The 19,083-nt window shown below is 55.2% G+C and overlaps 1 protein-coding gene across 4 annotated transcripts in view; it reads right to left on the bottom strand.

Annotated features, from left to right (window-relative positions):
• Positions 1 to 236: 236 nt before the first annotated feature.
• The window catches only part of USP20 (ubiquitin specific peptidase 20), a 44,500-nt gene continuing 25,653 nt past the window's right edge, over positions 237 to 19,083 (bottom strand). For 3 of the 4 annotated variants that reach the window (XM_061433803.1, XM_061433805.1, XM_061433804.1), the window contains 16 exons: positions 17,794 to 18,241; positions 17,112 to 17,249; positions 16,643 to 16,752; positions 16,190 to 16,362; positions 15,461 to 15,555; positions 8,401 to 8,434; positions 8,193 to 8,238; positions 6,894 to 7,074; positions 6,678 to 6,804; positions 5,769 to 5,938; positions 5,608 to 5,689; positions 4,520 to 4,628; positions 3,575 to 3,677; positions 2,441 to 2,512; positions 1,734 to 1,910; positions 237 to 1,584 (listed from right to left, as the gene is read on the bottom strand). In XM_061433803.1, coding sequence (XP_061289787.1) covers positions 1,750 to 1,910; positions 2,441 to 2,512; positions 3,575 to 3,677; positions 4,520 to 4,628; positions 5,608 to 5,689; positions 5,769 to 5,938; positions 6,678 to 6,804; positions 6,894 to 7,074; positions 8,193 to 8,238; positions 8,401 to 8,434; positions 15,461 to 15,555; positions 16,190 to 16,362; positions 16,643 to 16,752; positions 17,112 to 17,249; positions 17,794 to 18,241 — 2,049 coding nt within the window. In that variant the 3' untranslated portion in view covers positions 237 to 1,584; positions 1,734 to 1,749. Of the gene's footprint in view, positions 1,585 to 1,733; positions 1,911 to 2,440; positions 2,513 to 3,574; positions 3,678 to 4,519; positions 4,629 to 5,607; positions 5,690 to 5,768; positions 5,939 to 6,677; positions 6,805 to 6,893; positions 7,075 to 8,192; positions 8,239 to 8,400; positions 8,435 to 15,460; positions 15,556 to 16,189; positions 16,363 to 16,642; positions 16,753 to 17,111; positions 17,250 to 17,793; positions 18,242 to 19,083 lie in introns of those variants that run through there. The other variant, XM_061433807.1, reaches the window with a different exon arrangement.

The raw sequence follows: 19,083 nt of genomic DNA, 5'->3' as shown, positions 1-19,083 counted from the left end.
GGGTGGGTCCCAGGAAAGGAAGGACAGAGGCCAACACGGGCTGAAAGCGATGCGGTCTCCTCTTCCGCTCCTGCAGCCTCTTGGGGAGCCGTGCAGAGCCCCCTGCCACGTCTGGTCACTTGTCACGTTTATCACGGTGGTTCCACGGCCCTCCCCCATGGCAGCCAGGTTCCCTCGCCTCCTCCCCACCCAGGAACAGAATTAAGCGCGGCGGATGCAGAGACGCGGGCAAGGACTGTGGGGCATGGCATGTGTTTACTGGGATGCTCTGAGCTCACGCTAGATGCAGACGTGGGGCGAGTACAACCTGCACAGCGGAGTCCATGTCACAAAATGGGGCAGCGGGCGGCCGCCAGGATCTGCAGGGCGGGGTGACTGCTGGCGGCGGCGCTGACTTCCCAAGGGCTGCGGCAAATGTCCAGAGATTCCAGCAGCAGCCTGTTCTTTGATCTCGGCTGCCTCAGTGGGGAAGGAACCAGATCCGGGTGCAACGAGATCACAGAAGTGAGTGACACACTGTGAGAGCTTCGGGGGCCCTGCCAGGGCCACCGGCCGCCACGTTCCACGGGCATCTCTTCTACGGAGACTGAGGGCACAGCAGTTGGGGGGCTTTGGTCCCAGGACCCCTTCCCTGCCCCTCATTCACTCTGGCCCCAAGGAGGTGGGCCTCTCCACCTGGCTCTTTTGTCCGGGGGCTTCTGTGTCACCTTGCTGTGCTCAGGGGTCCCAGCACCCCGGCAGTGGCCTCACTCAGCATCTACAAGACACCCTTCTGGGACCCACCCATGTGAGCTAGTCCAGGCACTCCCCTCCCCGGGCCAGGGGCTCTGCGTGGCTCAGTGCTGGGGAGAAATGTCAGCGCCCCCCCTGCGGAAGCTGCATTAACAGCAGACACAGGAATATGAGGGATTCCTGCTGCACCACCTGGGTCCCTGGCAGGGGCAAGTGACCAGTGATGCCCGGGGCAGGGCAAGGCAGAGTGAGAGGGGACCAGCTGCCTCTGGAAACCGTCCCCCCGAACAGAACACCAAGCCCGCCCCTGGGTCCCAACTGCCAATGCGTCCAGAGTTGTTAAGTCTGCAGGAGAAACACTGCGAGCAGGATTCTGGAGACTTCTGTGATGACCGACCAGGTGCGGGGCGAAGCGGGGCCTCAGCAGGAACTGGCACGGGGACCCGCGGGGGCGGCATCCTCAGGGCCGGTGTGCAGCACCCTGCTCGGGGCTCTGACCCGCAGCTGGACCAGGCACCGGTGGGCAACGCCTGGGAAGCAGCAGCCCCCCTGCGACCCCCCATCCCAAGGCTGCAGCCCCCAACTTGAGGGTTCCAGGGACCACGGCTGGGCCCGAGCCAGCAAGAGGGCAGGTTCGGTGACAGCGACGACACAACGGCAGGGACCCGAGTTAACGTCGCGGAGCCGTGGTCATTTAAACAAGCCTGAAGGGGATGTATTTCCGAGCTGCGGTGTTACTCACTGTGAACCAAAATAACTCTTCTGCCTCTTTACACATCTGGGTTTCCAGAGCGGCCAGCCTCTCTTCTGGGGACAGACACCCTCCACGGGGCGGAGGGCAAAGGCGGGGGCCTGTGGGGACAGCTGGGTCATCCCTCGAGAAGGTCCTTCTTCTGAGCAGCCTCAGGGAGGGGGTGCAGGGGTGGGGGGTTGTGTGCGCAGGGCACTCCCCAATGCTTGAGGGACACGGGAGGGTCTCTGCCAGGGAGGAGGGGACTTACAGACTGGCCCACCGAGTCACAAGGCCCGGGTCTCGGCTTCGATCTTCTGTTCACCGTGCAAACTCTCCGGGTCCGGGAGCTGAGCCACGCTCTGGCGGATGGCAATCTCGGGGCCGCCGCCATAGAGATTGTTCAGGTACACCCAGGTCTCCTCAGAAATCTGCCCATAGTCAGCTCCTGCAGGGTCCGAGGGGCTGCCGCTCAGGCTGGGCTTGCCCTTGCTGGAGCCACCACCTTGGCAGTATGGGGGCTCTGAGAGGGGGGCTCTGGGAGCGCCAGGCCCCAAGGAGGTGGCGGGGGGGCAGGGAGGACAATCATGGGCTTCTGTGCCAAGCTGTAAATGGGAATCTTGGGGTTCTCCAGGGGCAAGCCCATCCCCTGAGGACCCCCAGAGGGCACATCTGTGGCTGCAGCCCCTCATTTCCTGGGGTGGGGGTCATGCAAAAAGGACAGGCAGGTGAGGTGGCAGAGTGGGGAGAGGGCGTGGGTAGGGAACAGAGGGGCTGGGGCACCCACGCAGAGGCTAAGCACCTCGATCGCTCTGCTCAAGGCCCAGGCCTGGACTTGGATGGATGTCGCAGCCTGACTCAGGGGGCAAGGGGGCTCCTGGGAGGACCTGGAAGCCAGGAGGTGGCAAGAGGGGGCTCCCAGGAGCCAGGAGGGGAGCCTGGCCGGCTGGGAGGGGGCAGGGCAGGGCTGAGCCTCACCCGGCTTCAGCTGGATGTGGCCGCTTCCTTTGACCTGTGCGATCCTGCTGTTGTCAATGGGCCCCGGGGGCTCTGAAACAGACAGCTCGGGCTCAGGACCTCTGGGCCTCTGCAGCGGTGGGCAGAAACCCAGTCCCCAGCCACTGGCAGCCTCCAGCCCTCAGCAGATGAGAGCTGCTCTCCAGGTGTGAGATCATACCTCTGACCCTGGAGAGGTGGTGCTGGGCCCCAGGAGTCAGGGTCAAGGTCTTACGGGGTGAGGCACCCAGGGCTCCAAAGGCTCATCTACATGAGTCTAAAGGCTGGAGGCACTCATGGTGTCCCTGAACCCGGCAGAGGGGCATCCTGAGGACACCAGCCCCAGTTTCAGACCCTAGCTTGGGGCAGAGGCAGTCGTGGGGAGGTGGACATCCAGTGTCAGCTGGACCCTGCCCTCATCTGAGAGTCTGGCCCGAGATGGGGCTGTGACTCTGGAGCCGGGTTCCTGATCAATCGAAGCCGCTACAGGCGGGGAGGGGGTGTGTGGATGGCAGTGAGACCCGCCTCCTTTCCCCACGTCCTGTCCAGTGCTTGTGCTCGAAAGGGTGAAATGAACATTCAGAGGCTCCGGGCTCTGCTGGCCCCGCTGGGCTCTAAACCCTGGTCTGGGAGCCGAGTGTGGGACTCAAGGGGTAGGGAGAGAGCCACGTGCAGGTGAGTGAGCCCAGGGTCTCAATGAACGGCCCTGCTGTCTCCACCTCTGTGAGTGGAGAATAACAGCATCCAAGTCCTAAGAGTCTGAAGGCATCGAACAACTAACATCTATCTAGGGCCACGGAGTCCCCAGAGGAAAGGGCCTGGCAGGAGGAAGGGCAGTCACCCTGGTCACCACAGGGCAGAGGGGCAGGAACGGAACGGGCAGCACGAGATAGCTCCTGTCCTGCTGCAACCAGAAGGCCCGACCGGGGCGGGGAGAACACCCGTGCTCTGTGCAGAGGGTGAGCGCTGGAAAGGGTGGCACCAAAAACCTGCTGGGCAGGCTCAGATCCGGGCACCCCAGCCCACACCTCCTGGGACACTCCCGGGAGGTGGGCAAGCCCCAAGTCCCTGCCAGCACGGGGTGCGGCGGGCATGGGCCGGGTCCCCCTGACTCACCGTTGTCCTTGCCCTTGACGAAGGCCTCCCACTCTCGGAACCACTGCATGCTGATACAGTAGATGACGCTGGGCGACTCCTCGGCCTGGAACGCCTTGTTCAGCTGGGCGGGGTGGAGCCGAGGGGAGGGTCAGTGAGAACATCCAGCCCCTCTCGGGCCCCACCCTGGACTCTCACGAAACACCGGGCACCCAGAGAAAGTTTAGAACTGCCAGACGAGTTCAAAGAAAAGAACCCTCTCCTCCACGCTCCCACCACTCCGAGGACTGTTGCTAACACTTGGGTGAATCTCTTGTTAATGACTTTGTAAAAACCCAGTTGAGATCGCACGGCAGATGCTGTTCCCCCTGCACTGAACTGAACCTGGTCCCCTGCTCACTCCTTAACTAGCCTGACATATTATTTTTTAACAGCGACGAAGCCAGGTGTCTAACGCCCAACCCTGGACGGCTGAATGATGGAGGCACCCTGGGTCCCACCTCTGTGAGCAGCACCTGGGGTCTCGGTTCTCACACACCCCTGTGGCCCCCGCAGGAGTCTTTTTCTCCCAAACTGGATCATACTGGGTCCCATCTTGCAACTTGGTGTTTTCATTCAATGCACCCTTCCGTTGTCAGTTCACAGAGCCCAGTGGTTCCCCGGGGGAACACCTGCCCAGGTCTGGAGGTAATTTTTGCTGTCACTGGCATCAAGTGGGCAGAGGTCGGAATGTTGCTAAACATCCTACAACCAGCCCAATAAAGGACTATCCAGCCCCAAAGGGCAGCACCCATCCCTTTAACAGCTGCGTGGAGTCCCCTGAGTGGAGGCACCTGAATTTACTAAACCTGACCCTTCCCTCCGGTGACCCCCTTCACCATCTGGCCTGGCCTCTGGCCCTCTGGTCTCCTACAGAACTAGGCTCCCACCTGAGCCTGCCTGCCCTGGGCTCCCCGCCCCTCGCACCTTGATGAAGGTGTCGATCTCCACCCGCCTGCGCTTGGCCAGAGCCTCGATCTCCACCTGGCAGATGGAGCACACGTACAGATGGTTCACGGCGGGGCCGCCCCCAAACCTGCACCCGGGTGGGCGGGAGAGAGAGACACACACACACACAAGAGTCCTGAGGGGAGGGCTCCGCCGGGGGAGGCAGCAGAACCTGCCAGAAAGTGAGGTCTCCTAGTGCCGCCCTGGCCCAGCCCTCGGGCTCCCTGGGCTCCCTGCGCACGGCCTGTTGGCTCAGCTCACCTTCCCCACTTGACTGGCGGTGCTGCCCGCGCACCTGAGGGCCCGGAGCATCCAGGAGAGCGCCTGCCCCAGGGCAGGGGCGTCACAAATATGTGCTTCATGGTCACGAGGACCGTTCAACACTCTGGCTTCCCGTCCTGGCCACTGGGCAGCGGCCGTGGTGGCCGAAGCTCACCTGACCTGACTCTGAGGACAATGCCGAAGGAAGGCTGCAGGTCCTTCTGCGGGCAGGTCGGGGGCGCAGGGGTGGTCTACACTGGGCCTGCGGATGCTCTCGAGGGGTTCTAACCCATCCATCAGGGCACAGGCCACGCCTGACCTGCCAGTGGGTGGGGCCGAGCCAGTCCAAGGAGTTGGGGCAGCAGGGACTCCCCAGCCTCTTCCTCCCCATACTACGATATCACCCCGATGACATGGCACAGCCTGCCTGCTGGGTGCAGAGTGACCTGAGTCTGGGCAGGGGCTCACCCCTCCATGAGAGATCCACAGGCTAGGGACTTGAACCTGGAGGGCCCCAGGCAGCAGGCACTCATGGCCCCAAGCGAGGCATGGGGTGGGGAGAGACATCTACCAGCCGGCAGCCCCACAATGGACTGCGAGGGGACCGCATGCTCTCTCTGGCCAGGTTTCTGTCCCCTGTGACTGCGAGGGTCTGGCTGGATGCCCCAGGCAGACACGGCTGCAAGGGGGAGCCACTCCCAAACTGCTTCTGTGCTGCTCCGCTACCGGGGTGAGGGCAGCGTGGGGTCAAGGAGGCACCCCTCCCAGGCCCTCCTTGACAGAAGAGGATGCTGCGGGCGCCGTACCTGCTGTAGAGGTGCTCCCACACGTTCTGCGGCAGGATCACCACCAGGTCATCGATGTAGTGATACTTGTTGGGCGGGATCCCTGAGGAGGAAGGTACACAGAGGAGCTGGACCTGCCAGCCCTCCCCCGCCCCGCCCCCCGCACAGGAAGGTGGCCTCACCTCCGTGGGAGCAGAGGAACGTGTGGTTGGTGATGGGCCCTGGCTCCGCAAAGGTGTTAAACTTGTTGAGCCATTCCCGGGACACGTAGAACCGCAGCAGGCTGGGCTCCCGCATGGCGGCCAGGGACACCACCTGCTGCCGCTCCCGCACAGCTTCCTCGCTGCTCTTCCTGGGGCGGGGCGGCACGGGGGCGGGTCAGGGGTGGGAGCCACGCCCCGAGCTGGAAGCCCCACGTCTCAGGCCCCTCAGCACCCCTCCACATCTCAGCACCCTCCTCATCTCAGCACCCTCATTTCAGCACCCTCATCTCAGCACCCTCTCATTTTAGCACCCCTCCATATCTCAGCATCCTCCCATCTCAGCACCCTTCATCTCAGCACCCTCATCTCAGCACCCCTCCCGACCTCAGCACCCCTCATCTCAGCACCCTCCTCATCTCAGCACCCCTCCCTACCTCAGCACCCTCCACGTCTCAGCACCCCTCCGTATCTCAGGACCCTTCTGCATCTCAGCACCCTCCTCATCTCAGCACCCCTCATCTCAGCACCTTCCTCATCTCAGCACCCCTCATCTCAGCACCCTCGCATTTTAGCACCCCTCCATATCTCAGCATCCTCCCATCTCAGCATCCTCCACATCTCATAGGCCCCACCACCCCTGCCAGAATTCCAGCGTCATCACCTCCCACCAGGACCACTGCAGAAAACCCAACTCAACTACGTGGGTTTCCTGCTTTCCCAACAGCAGCCAGAGCAGCAGGCTTTCTAAAACCCCCAATCATCACTCTTCCCTGGCCTAAAGCCCTCTCAGGCGCCCCTCTGCACCCAGGTGAAGTCCTGTGGAGGTGGCGCGGAACGCTAGGCTCGCGGGTTGCTGGGCAGGGCCCCGGCGCGCTGGCAGAACCGCACCTGTAGAAGAGCACGTAGGCCTCCGCGTTCTGCACCACCGTCTCGTGGACCTCGGTGACGTACTGGTCGTCGAACTCATACCACTGCCCGTTGATCACGTTCTGGCAGTAGGCGATGTAGTGGCCACCTGCGGCGGGAGATGCAGGCGGTGACGGAGCCCCCGGGGCACTGGGCGGGGTCGGGGCGGGGTCGGGGCAGGGGCGGGCGCGGACTCACTGCCTGCCGTGCCGTGGTGGCAGATGACCGAGAGGAGGTCATAGGTAGTGATCTGGGACGTGCACTCCTTGGCGAGGAAGGGGCGCAGGTCAAGGCCCTCGAGGGGGAAGGATACGTGGCTGCTGATCTTGAAAGAGTACATGACCTCGTGCCTAAAGCGCTTCAGGTGAATGCACAGGATCTGGGGGAGGTGGGTAGAGGTGCCGATCACTCGTGGTCTGGCCAGGGCCCCGTGACCCCCAGCACCTGATGGAGGCCTCAAGTCAGGGCTCCGGGAACTGCCCCCCCAAGCCCACTGTGTGACCCACTCAGGCCCTGCAGCCCAGGTGACTACAAGAAAGTGCTTACAGCCTCGCAGAGGCCCGGAGCCAATGGTCCGGCCCTCGACTCCGTGTGAACACCTCAAAGAACCACGCCTGGGGGTATGCTGCCCACCCTAGCTGGGCACCCCCTGGGTGTCTGAGCAGCCTCCCTTTGTTCAATACACATTTTCAAGGATGGAAAATCCTCATTGACTACTTGTAATTTGGTTGTATTTTAGATTAACAGCCTTTATTAGAGCCATTAAAAAAAGAACCATGGATGGGAGTGGGCCCAGGCCAGCTTCCAGTCCCTAGAGAAGGTAGGTGTGACTGAGCTGCACCACCAGGCCTGGCCGCTGGGATGGGCTGTTCTCAACACTCGGCTGGTCTGGACAAGAAGCTGTCACTGGCCCATCACACTGACCCCCCAAAGAACTCTAACCACCAGCTCTGTGGGTGCCAACTTGTAGAAGGCTTCTCCACAAAGGCTCCCCCCAGACCGGCTGAGCCAAGCTCAGCACCTGTGCCTTAGGCCACGCACACCTCTCGTTGCAGCCACAAGCCTCGGCCAGGCCTGTTTCTGCCTCAGGGTTTCCCCCACCGGTTCCTCCCCTCGTCTCGCTCCACCAGGCCAACACCTGCCTACGACCGCAGGCCCGGCTCAGACGCCACTTCCTCAGAAAGGCCTTGCCAGCAGCCCTGCCTCGGGCTCACCCCAGAGGGTGAGCTCGGTGGCCCCACACCTGCTCCTGCCCTCACAAGGCGTGCTGAGGGATGAAAGAACTGGGCTCTGCGTTACACACTGAACAACGAGCCTCCCTGGCATCAGCCAGACCCTCCCGGGGTGGGGAGTATGGGGGGGGGTCTCTCAAGACTCAGCAGCAGAATCTCCACGGGTCTCCTGAGTCTGGGAGGGGGTCAGCCACTGCCCTGCACAGCACTGTGCACGCGGTGGACAAGGACCAGCAGGCAGAGGGGCGGGGAGCTGCCCACTCACCTCCGGCAACCGCAAGACCTTACAGTACTTCACCCCGTTGCGCAGCCTGGGAGGAGAGAGCAGGAGACGTGAGCATCTGGAGAGGGGCCGGGGTAGGCGAGTGCCCCTCCCACCCCAGGCACTCTGTGAGGCTGAGTTCCCTGGGGAAGGCCAGGGGGAAGATAGAGACAGGAAGTCGAGGAGAAGCCTCCAGAATGCACACACTTACTTTTTACACCGTTCACAGCTGTACATGTTGTCACCTGGGCAGTAAAATAAAGAGACCAAGGTTAGAAAGGATGCAACATGGTGGAGAAGGACACATGATGACTCAGAAGTAGAACCAGACCATGCTGCCTACACGAGATCTCTGTTTTATCTTCAAGGACACACAGAGGTTGAAAGTGAAGGGATGGAAAAAAATATTCTGTGCAGTGGTAACCAAGAGAGAGCAGGAGTGGCTGTACTTATCTCAGATAAAATACTTTCAGCCAAAATCAGTTACAAGAGACAAAGAGGGTCACTATAAGTGATAAAGGGGTGCGTTCATCAGGAAGATGTAACAACTGCGGGCAACACGGGAGCACCTGAATACTGAAGGCACGACTGAAGGGAGAGATATACAGCAATTCAGTAACAGCTGGAAACTTTGACAGACCATCCAGACAGAAAATTAATAAAGGAACAGCTGACCTGAATAACACTAAAGACCAAATGGACCTAACAGACACACACAGAACATTCCATCCACCAGCACCAGAACACCCGTCCTTCAGACGTGCACACAGACACTCTCCAGAAGAGATCATATGTTGGCTCACAAAGTAAAAACCCCAACGTATTTAAGAAGGCCAAAATCACGTCTAATATCTTTTCCCACCACAACGGTATGAAGCTAGAAACCGGTAACAGGAGGAAACCTAAAAAACTCACAAACACGTGGAAATTAAACAACACATTCCTGAACTGATGGGTCAAAGAGGAAATCAAAAGGAAATCAGAAAGTATTCTGGGACAGAAATGAAGATACAGCACACTAGCACTTATGGGAGGCAACAAAAACAACTCTGAGAGGCAACTTTAGAGCAACAAATACCTACAGTAAGCAAAAAAGAACGTTCCCAAACAATCTGTTTTACACCTTAAGGAATCAGAAAAAGAACAAACTAAACCCAAAGTTAGCAGGAGAAAGGGGATCATAAAGATTAAAGCAGAAATAAATGAAACAAACTAGAAAGACAATAGGGAAAAAAGCCAATGAAACTTTTTTTTTTTTTCAAAAAGAAAAAATTAACAAATCTTTAGCCAGTTTAAGCAACAAAAAAGAGACAGGACTCAAACAAAATTATAAATGAAAGAAGAGACATACAACCAACACTGTAGAAATATAAAGGATCATGAGAGACTTTATATCGATGAACTATACACCAACAAATTGGATAACCTAGAAGACATGGATGAATTCCTAGAAATATAAAACCTACCCAGACTGAATTATGAAGAAATGGAAAATCTGAAAGGAAATGCCGCACAGCTTCCCACATGACCTGTCCGATGTACCTCTTCCATCTGGCTCTTCCTAAGTCATATCCTTTTATGTTAATAATAAACCAGTCATCTAGGAATAAAATGCTTCTCTGGGTTCTGCAAGCTGCTCTAGCTGCTCTAATTGAAGCCCAGGAGGGGGCTGCTGGGACTCCCCTCTGCAGACACTTGGTCAGAATCCCAGTGACAACTTGCACTTGTGTCTGGCGTCTGAAGTTGGGGAGGGGGAGGTCTTGTAGGACTGAGTCTCTAACCTTGGGCTCTGGGGCTGTCTCTAAGTAGAAAGTGTCAAAATCAAGTTAAATGGTAGGATACAACTCAGGAATACTGAGTTGTTCCCACACAATGACACGGATAAATGGAAAGATATCCTATGGTCATGGAGCAGAATGATAAATATTATTAAAATGTCCATACTACCCAAACCCATCTACAGATTCAATGCAATCCAATGACATTGTTACAGATATAGAAAAAAATCCTAAAATTCACATAAAACTATAAAAGATCCCAAATAAACAAAAGAATCTTGAGAAAGAACAAAGCTGGAGGCATCACATTTCCTGATTTCAAACTCTACTGCAAAAAGTCCGGTTATCAGAACAGTATGGTACTGGCCTAAAAACAGACACAGAGAATTATGAACAGAATTGAGAGGCCAGAGGTAAACCCGTGCATATATGGTCAACTAACATTTGACAAGGGCGCCAAAAATACTCAACGGGGAAAAGATAATCTTTTCAATAAACAGTGTGGGAAAACTGGATATTCACATGCAAAAGAATGAAACTGTACCCCATCTTACACCACTCACAAAAATAAACTTGAAATTAGTTAAAGACTTAAATGTAAGATCGGACACTGTAACACTTCTGGAAGAAAACATAAGAGAAAAGACTTCATGGACATTGGTCTTGGCAGTGATTTTTTTGGCTATGACATCAAAAACACAAACCAAAAAAGCAAAAATAAACAAGTGGGCCTACATAAAACTAAAAAGCTTCTGCATAGCAAAAAAAAAAAAAAAAAACAAGCAACAAAATCAGGAGGTGACCTACAGGATGGGAGAAAATATTTTAGAAATCATATAATATTAGGGGTTAACATCCAAAATATGTAAAGAATTCATGCAGGTCAATAGCAAAACACAAAGAGTACCACTTAGAAATGGGCAGAGAACCTAAATAGGCATTTTTCCAAAGAAGATATCAGATGGTCAGCAGGCACATAAAAGATGCTCAACATGACTAATCATCATGGAATGCTAATGAAACCCACAATGTGATGTCACCCCACACCTGTTAGAATAATTATCAAAAAGAAAGCTTTTCAATTTTTGAAACTTATTTATTTTTGGCTGCATCAAACGGCTTATGGGATCTGAATTTCCCAACCAGGGACTGAACTCAGGTCCTCAGCAGTGAAAGCCTGGAGTCCTAACCACTGGACCACCAGGGAAATCCCAGAAAGAGGTTTTTAAAAAAGACAAGAGAATACAATTTTTGGCAAGGATGTAGAGAAAAGAGAACCCTTGTGCCCTATTAGTGGGAATGTAAATCAGCACAGTTATTATGGAAGATGGCAGAGTAGTTCCTCAAAAAAATAAAACTATTAATAGGACAATCATTCAGTTCAGTTCAGTCACTCAGTCTTGTCCAGCTCTTTGCAACACCATGGACTGCGGAATGCCAGGCTTCCCTGACCACCACCAACTTCTGGAGCTTATGCAAACTCATGTCCATCGAGTCGGTGATGCCATCCAACCATTTCATCCTGTCGTCCCCTTCTCCTCCCGCCTTCAATCTTTCCCAGCATCAGGGTCTTTCCAATGAGTCAGTTCTTCCCATCAGGTGGCCAAAGTATTGGAGTTTCAGCTTCAGCATCAGTCATTCCAATGAATATTCAGGACTGATTTCCTTCAGGATGGGCTGGTTGGATCTCCTTGCTGTCCAAGGGACTCTCAAGAGTCTTCTCCAGCACCACAGTTCAAAAGGATCAATTCTTTGGTGCTGAGCTTTCTTTATAGTCCAACTCTCACATCCATACATGACTACCGGAAAAACCATAGCTTTGACTAGACAGACCCTTGTTGACAAAGTAATGTCTGTATTTTTTAATATGTTGTCTAGGTTGGTCATAGCTTTTCTTCCAAGGAGCAAGTGTCTTTTAATTGCATGGCTGCAGTCACCATCTGCACTGATTTTGGAGCCCATGAAAAGAAGTCTGTCACTGTTTCCATATCTATTTGCCATGAAGTGATGGGACTGGATGCCATGATCTTAGTTTTCTGAATGTTGAGCTTTAAGCTAACTTTTTCACTCTCCTCTTTCACTTTCATCAGTTTAGTTCAGTTGCTCAGTTGTGTCTGACTCTTTGCGACCCCATGAATCGCAGCACACCAGGCCTCCCTGTCCATCACCAACTCCCGAAGTTCACTCAAACTCGTGTCCATTGAGTCGATGATGCCATCCAGCCATCTCATCCTCTGTCGTCCCCTTCTCCTCCTGCCCTCAATCTCTCCCAGCATCAGGGTCTTTTCCAATGAGTCAACTCTTTGCATGAGGTGGCCAAAGTACTGGAGTTTCAGCTTTAGCATCATTCCTTCCAAAGAACACCCAGGGCTGATCTCCTTTAGAATGGACTGGTTGGATCTCCTTGCAGTCCAAGGGACTCTCAAGAGTCTTCTCCAGCACCACAGTTCAAAAGCATCAATTCTTCGGTGCTCAGCTTTCTTCACAGTCCAACTCTCACATCCATACATGATCACAGGAAAAACCATAGCCTTGACTAGACGGACCTTCGTTGGCAAAGTAATATGTCTGCTTTTGAATATGCTATCTAGGTTGGTCATAACTTTCCTTCCAAGGAGTAAGCATCTTTTAATTTCATGGCTGCAATCACCATCTGCAGTGATTTTGGAGCCCCCCCAAAATAAAATCTGACACCGTTTCCACTGTTTCCCCATCTATTTCCCATGAAGTGATGGGACCAGATGTCCCATCACTTAGTTTTCTGAATGTTGAGCTTTAAGTCAACTTTTCCACTCTCCTCTTTTACTTCCTTCAAGAAGCTCTTTAGTTCTTCTTCCCTTTCTGCCATAAGGGTGGTATCATCTGCATATCTGAGGTTATTGATATTTCTCCCAGCAATCTGGATTCCAGCTTGTGCTTCTTCCAGCCCAGCGTTTCTCATGATGTACTCTGTGTATAAGTTAAATAAGCAGGGTGACAGTATACAGCCTTGACGTACTCCTTTTCCTATTTGGAACCAGTCTGTTGCTCCATGTCCAGTTCTAACTGTTGCTTCCTGACCTGCATACAGAGATCTCAAGAGGCAGGTCAGGTGGTCTGGTATTCCCATCTCTTTCAGAATTTTCCAGTTTATTGTGATCCACACAGTCAAAGGCTTTGGCATAGTCAATAAAGCAGAAGTAGATGTATTTCTGGAACTCGCTTGCTTTTTTGATGATCCAGGGGATGTTGGCAATTTGATCTCTGGTTCCTCTGCCTTTTCTAAAACCAGCTTGAACATCTGGAAGTTCACAGTTCACGTATTGCTGAAGCCTGGCTTGGAGAATTTTGAGCATTACTTTACTAGCGTGTGAGATGCGTGCAATTGTGCGGTAGTCTGAGCATTCTTTGGCATTGCCTTTCTTTGGGATTGGAATGAAAACTGACCTTTTCCAGTCCTGTGGCCACTGCTGAGTTTTCCAAATTTGCTGGCACATTGAGTGCAGCACTTTCACAGCATCATCTTTCAGGATTTGAAATAGCTCAACTGGAATTCCATCACCTCCACTAGCTTTGTTCGTAGTGATGCTTTCTAAGGCCCACTTGACTTCACATTCCAGGATGTCTGGCTCTAGATGAGTGATCACATCATCGTGATCATCTGGGTCGTGAAGATCTTTTTTTGTACAGTTCTTCTGTGTATTCTTGCCACCTCTTAATATCTTCTGCTTCTGTTAGGTCCATACCATTTCCATCCTCTATCAAGCCCATCTTAGCATGAAATGTTCCCTTGGTATCTCTAATTTTCTTGAAGAGATCTCTAGTCTTTCCCATTCTGTTGTTTTCCTCTATTTCTTTGCACTGATTGCTGAGGAAGGCTTTCTTATCTCTCCTTGCTATTCTTTGGAACTCTGCATTCAGATGCTTCTATCTTTCCTTCAAGAGGCTCTTTAGTTCCTCTTCACTTTCTGCCATAAGGGTGGTGTCATCTGCATATCTGAGGTTATTGATATTTCTCCCAGCAATCTGGATTCCAGCTTGTGCTTCTTCCAGCCCAGCGTTTCTCATGATGTACTCTGTGTATAAGTTAAATAAGCAGGGTGACAGTATACAGCCTTGACGTACTCCTTTTCCTATTTGGAACCAGTCTGTTGCTCCATGTCCAGTTCTAACTGTTGCTTCCTGACCTGCATATAGATTTCTCAAGAGGCAGGTCAGGTGGTCTGGTATTCCCATCTCTTTCAGAATTTTCTAGAGTTTGTTGTGATCCACACAGTCAAAGACTTTGGCATAGTCAATAAAGCAGAAATAGGTGCTTTTCTGGAACTCGCTTGCTTTTTTGATGATCCAACAGATGTTGGCAATTTGATCTCTGGTTCCTCTGCCTTTTCTAAATCCAGCTTGAACATGTGGAAATTCACGGTTCACGTACTGTTGAAGCCTGGCTTGGAGAATTTCAAGCAATCCAGAATTTTGAGAATGATCAAATAACCCAGAAATCCCACTAATGGGCATATAACCAAAGGGAACGCAATCACTGTCTCAAAGAGTTATCTGTGAATCCCTGTTCATTACAGCGTTATTCACAAGAGCCAAAAGGTGGAAGCAAGCCAAGGGTCCACTGACAAGATGATGAATAAACAAAACACGGTCTATCCAAAATGATGGAATATTATTCGGCCTTAAAACAGGAAGGAGATTCTATACCTGCCATAATATGGATGAACCCTGGGGACGTTACGCTAAGAGACACAGGCCAGTTGCTAAACGACAAACACTGTATGATTCAGCTTGGATGGGGCAAGTAGAATAGTCACGTTCAGAAAAACAGAAAGTAGGATGGTGGTTGCCCAGGGCGGGTGGAAGGGGAGACCGGGCACGGCTATCTAAGGGACAGAGAGTTTCAGCTCCGCAAGAGGAGAACGTTCTGAAGACTGGGTGCGCAACAGTATGTATATAGTTAACACTACGCTGAACTGACCACTTAAAAGTAGTCACAACGCTACATTTTATGTTATGTATGTCTTAAGTGAAAGTCACTTGTGTCCGACTCTTTGCAACCCCATGGACTGTATAGTCCATGAAATTCTGGCCAGAATCCTGGAGTGGGTAGCCTTTCCCTTCTCCAGAAGGGAATACATATCTTACCACACTTAAAAATTAAAAGGGGTTTTCCCAAAGGTTAACGCAATGCCAATCACTGAACAGAAAAGCAGGAAGAGGACAGGAACGGGAAGTTTCAAAATGGGAAATACAGTCAGTATTTTTTAAATGTCTGAGCTTATCAATAATCAAGGAAACGCAAAATTAAAGAATGCTATCCAATTTGCCCACCAAATAAGTAAAGAAAGGAAAACAGGGGAACCCCTAAGAGCTTCAGGCTGGTGGGGCTGCCAGAGTGTGCAGTCCCAGACCCAGTCCGCAGGCAGGGGTGAGACGCTGAGAGTGCGTCCCGGAACCTTGAACCGTATGCTGACCCAGCCCCCCAGCCCCATTCCCGCCCGATCCACTCACCCTTCAGCTCATCAGCAGCAAAGAAGGCAGCCAGGCAGTCTTCCAGGGTGACGACTGGCCCCCAAAACCAGCTAGGGGTACAGGACACCACGAACCTACAGAGACAGAAAGCGAGTGTGGGGGGGTGCTGCCAGGGTCTTGGCAAGAGTAAGACGTGGGGGGCCTGGGGGGCTGAGGTCTGTTTGGATCCAGAGAGGCAGCCTGGCCTGGCACATGGTCTGAGCTGAGGTCTGGAGCCAGAAACCTGGGACCACCAGCCAGTGTCCTTGCGAGGGTGACGTCACCTCCCCCTGAGTCTTGCCTTCCCTGTCTGTGAAGAGGCCCTGGCCATGCTGGCCTGTCTTCAGGGCAGAGCACAGGTTCCTGACATCAGGAGGGTAAAGCAGGCTTCGTGGAACACACAGGGGCTCCAGAAAGCCCACCGGCTCTCCCTGCAGGGCCAGGCCCTCACTCAGCCACTGCCCTCCTTTCTAGCTGCCACCTGGTCACTCTCCCCATCATACTGCCTTCCAATCTATGGCCCTGCTCACACCAGGCCACCTCAATATGGCCACAGAACATGCTAACTCACGAGCATCCTTCAGCCTCAAGCCCCTTCCGAACTACACCCTCATCCCTGTGAAAGCTGGTTATTTTGCTGTTAAAGGTCTGTTGGCCCATCAGGCTGCCAGCTCCAGGAAGACCAGGTCAAGGGTGGTTATCTTTCAGCAGGCAGGGAGGTGGACCCACCGTCGGATATACTCCACAATAAAGGCAAGCCAGCCCTGGGCCACATAGCTGTCCCCGCAGGCGCCCGGCTTGGCCGGCACGTTCTGGTAGATGGCCGAGTGGAGTTTGGCCAGGTCCTCCTTGCCAGGAATGGGCAGTGACAGGTCCTGGAATGTCTCCACAGTGGTGGACACCTGGGACGGGGGGAAGGTTGAAGGTCAGCCTGGCTTTCCATCTGCCAGGGTTCTGCCCTGCCCAGATGAGCCCAGGTCTGGACCCCAAACCCCAGCTGCCAGATGACAGGTGTGTGGCAGAGAGCCAGCTCCCCAGTCCTGGGACACGGGGAACCCCAGGACCAGGGCCTGCCTCTAGAGAAATGCAGGGGTCGGGGGGTACAGGGCGGAGAGCCAGTGCCCCAGCCCCAAGCTGAGTGGGAAGCCCTGTGCATCGCTCCCCTCCCCGCGCGGCACCCACCCGGTCACAGGTGAGACACTGCACGAGGCTGAGGACGGAGCCGTCGAAGATGTCCGAGATGACGCTGCGGTAGCTCTGCTCCTTTCGCCGCCGGCTGCCGGGGACCTGGGCTGGGGGCACCACATCCTGGGGCTAGACCTGGGACTAGGCCCCGCCCCGCCCGCCTGCCCAGCGCCAGGGGCAGGCGCTGGGTGGTCACGCCTGTACGAGTCACGTGACCAGCTCCCACTCCACCTCCTGGGTCTGTGGGAGCCCCCCCAGCAACAACTCGTGTCCCAGCCATGTTAGGACGGCTCAGAGACACCGCGTGAAGGGCGCCTGGCACAGCCCCTGGTAGCAAGTGCTCGCGAACCAAACATCGCCACCAGGGGCGCAACCTCCGCCACCCGCCCCGCTCCCGCCCCCTGCCCGAGCTCCAGGATGGGAGGCCCTGCCCGCCTCCCCTCTCCACCTGCCCGCTCCTCCGAACCTTTCTTGAGCACATAGGCCGGCCCCATCCTCACAGGGCTCGCACGATGAGGGCTGCTGGCCAGCTTGGCGTGGCCTTCGTGGTGGTGGACAGGGCTGCAGGGCCGGGAGCTGCGCATGTGCGCCTCGTTGTCCGGCTCTAGGGGCGGACGGAGCGAGGGGGACAGTACTGGGCGGCTGAGCCAGCCCCTAGCCTGGTCAAGAAGACCTCCAGCACCTCCGAAGGGCACCAAGGCCTGAACCCACCACGTCTCCTCTGTCCTGAGCCCAGCCCACTCCCCAGCCCCTACACAGGACCTGTGTCCACACACTTCCCATTCCCGCTGGGGGCTTGAACTCGGGGAAGGCTCCTATCTCACTCCTTCACCAAGTGACATGCTATTCACCTGACTGCTCACCTACAGGTCAGGTCTAGTGGGAGAGCAGCCACCTAGTGTTAGTCACTGAGTCGTGTCCGACTCTTTGCAACCCCCATGGACTGTAGCCCACCAGGCTCCTCTGTCCATGGGACTCTCCAGGCAAGGATACTGGAGTGGGTTGCCATTCCCTTCTCAAGGGGACCTTCCAGATCCATGGATCAAACCCAGGTCTCCTGCACTGCAGGCAGATTCTTTCCCGTCTAACCCCCCCAGGGTAGGGCTGCGGCCCAAGAGGGCCGCGGTGCTCCCGCAGCTGGCTGGTACCTGGCGTCCGGCAGGGACTGGTGGACCGCGGGGACGGGGGCTGCATCTCCGGGGGCTGCTGTTCCAGGGCGGCCATGGCAGTGTCCACGTCGGCGTCCTCGTCCACCTGCTCCGAGTTGGTGCGCTGCTGGCCCCACGAGAACTTGCGGTCCTTCATGCGCTCCTTCTCGGAGATGGCGCGGCCCGCCTCGTCCGCCATCAGCAGCTCCGCCTCGGCCTGGGAGCCTCCCCCGCTGCGCCCCTGCCCGTCGCCCTCGCCGCGGTCGCTGCTGGAGTCGCAGGACAGGAACTCGTCCTCTGAGGGGCTCCGGTCACCCTCCCGCTTCTCATCCGTGTCGCTCGAGTCCGAGTCCCGCGCCTCGGTCAGCGCCGCCGCTGTGGCCACCACGGGCTCCTTGAGTTCCTCGTGCAGCTGGTCCATCAGGCAGCGCAAGAATTCCTGGGTGTCCTGGAATTCCAGGGCGGCCTCAGCATGGGCAGCCCTCCCCAGAAGGGCCCACCTGACCCTCTTCTACTGCCGCTGCTGCTAAGTTGCTTCAGTCGTGTCCGACTCTGTGCGACCCCGTAGACGGCAGCCCACCAGGCTCCTCCGTCCCTGGAATTCTCCAGGCAAGAGTACTGGAGTAGGTTTCCATTTCCTTCACCAATGCATGCATGCGTGCTAAGTCGCTTCAGTCGTGTCCAACTCTAGGCGACCCTATGGACAGCAGCCCACCAGGCTCCTCTATCCATGGCATCCTCTAGGCAAGAATACTGGAGAGGGTTGCCATTTCCTTCTCCACCCCTTCTACTGAGGAGGACGCAAAGGCTGGGTGGCCAGCCGACCCCTCCCAGGTCTCGTGCTCTGAAGTGGCAGAGTAGACAGGGTGACCCAGGTCTGCCCGTCTCCAGGCTCCTGCTTTCCAGCCCTGCTTCTGACTGAGCATGGGAGACAGCGGATGTAAGCGTTCAGCCATGAAAGTCTCCTTGTTCCCAAAAGGAGGGGAAGTGAGAGTAAGCACGGAGCTGAGTAGGACACAGGTGACGCTGTGGGGGTGTATGCATGTGAGCACCTGGCTGAGTTTTGTGGGTAGCAACGCCAGCCGGCAGGCCAGGCCACCAACAATCTTAACCCATCTCTGGCGCTCTCTGCTCCTCTGGCCCTTTGCCAGCCCTGGTGCCCACGCCTTCCAATGACTTGTGGCAGGAGGGACAGGCGTCCCACAGGCCTGGGCACGACTCAGTGGCCAGGACAGGAAGTGGGCAGAACACAGCTGCCACTGCAGGCTGGCTGGGCCTCTGATCCTGGCA

The sequence above is a fragment of the Bos javanicus genome, chromosome 11, assembly GCF_032452875.1.
Source record: "Bos javanicus breed banteng chromosome 11, ARS-OSU_banteng_1.0, whole genome shotgun sequence".
Lineage (NCBI taxonomy): Eukaryota > Metazoa > Chordata > Mammalia > Artiodactyla > Bovidae > Bos > Bos javanicus.
Note: the sequence above shows the minus strand (reverse complement) of the source record. Positions and strands in the feature narration are given on the sequence as shown.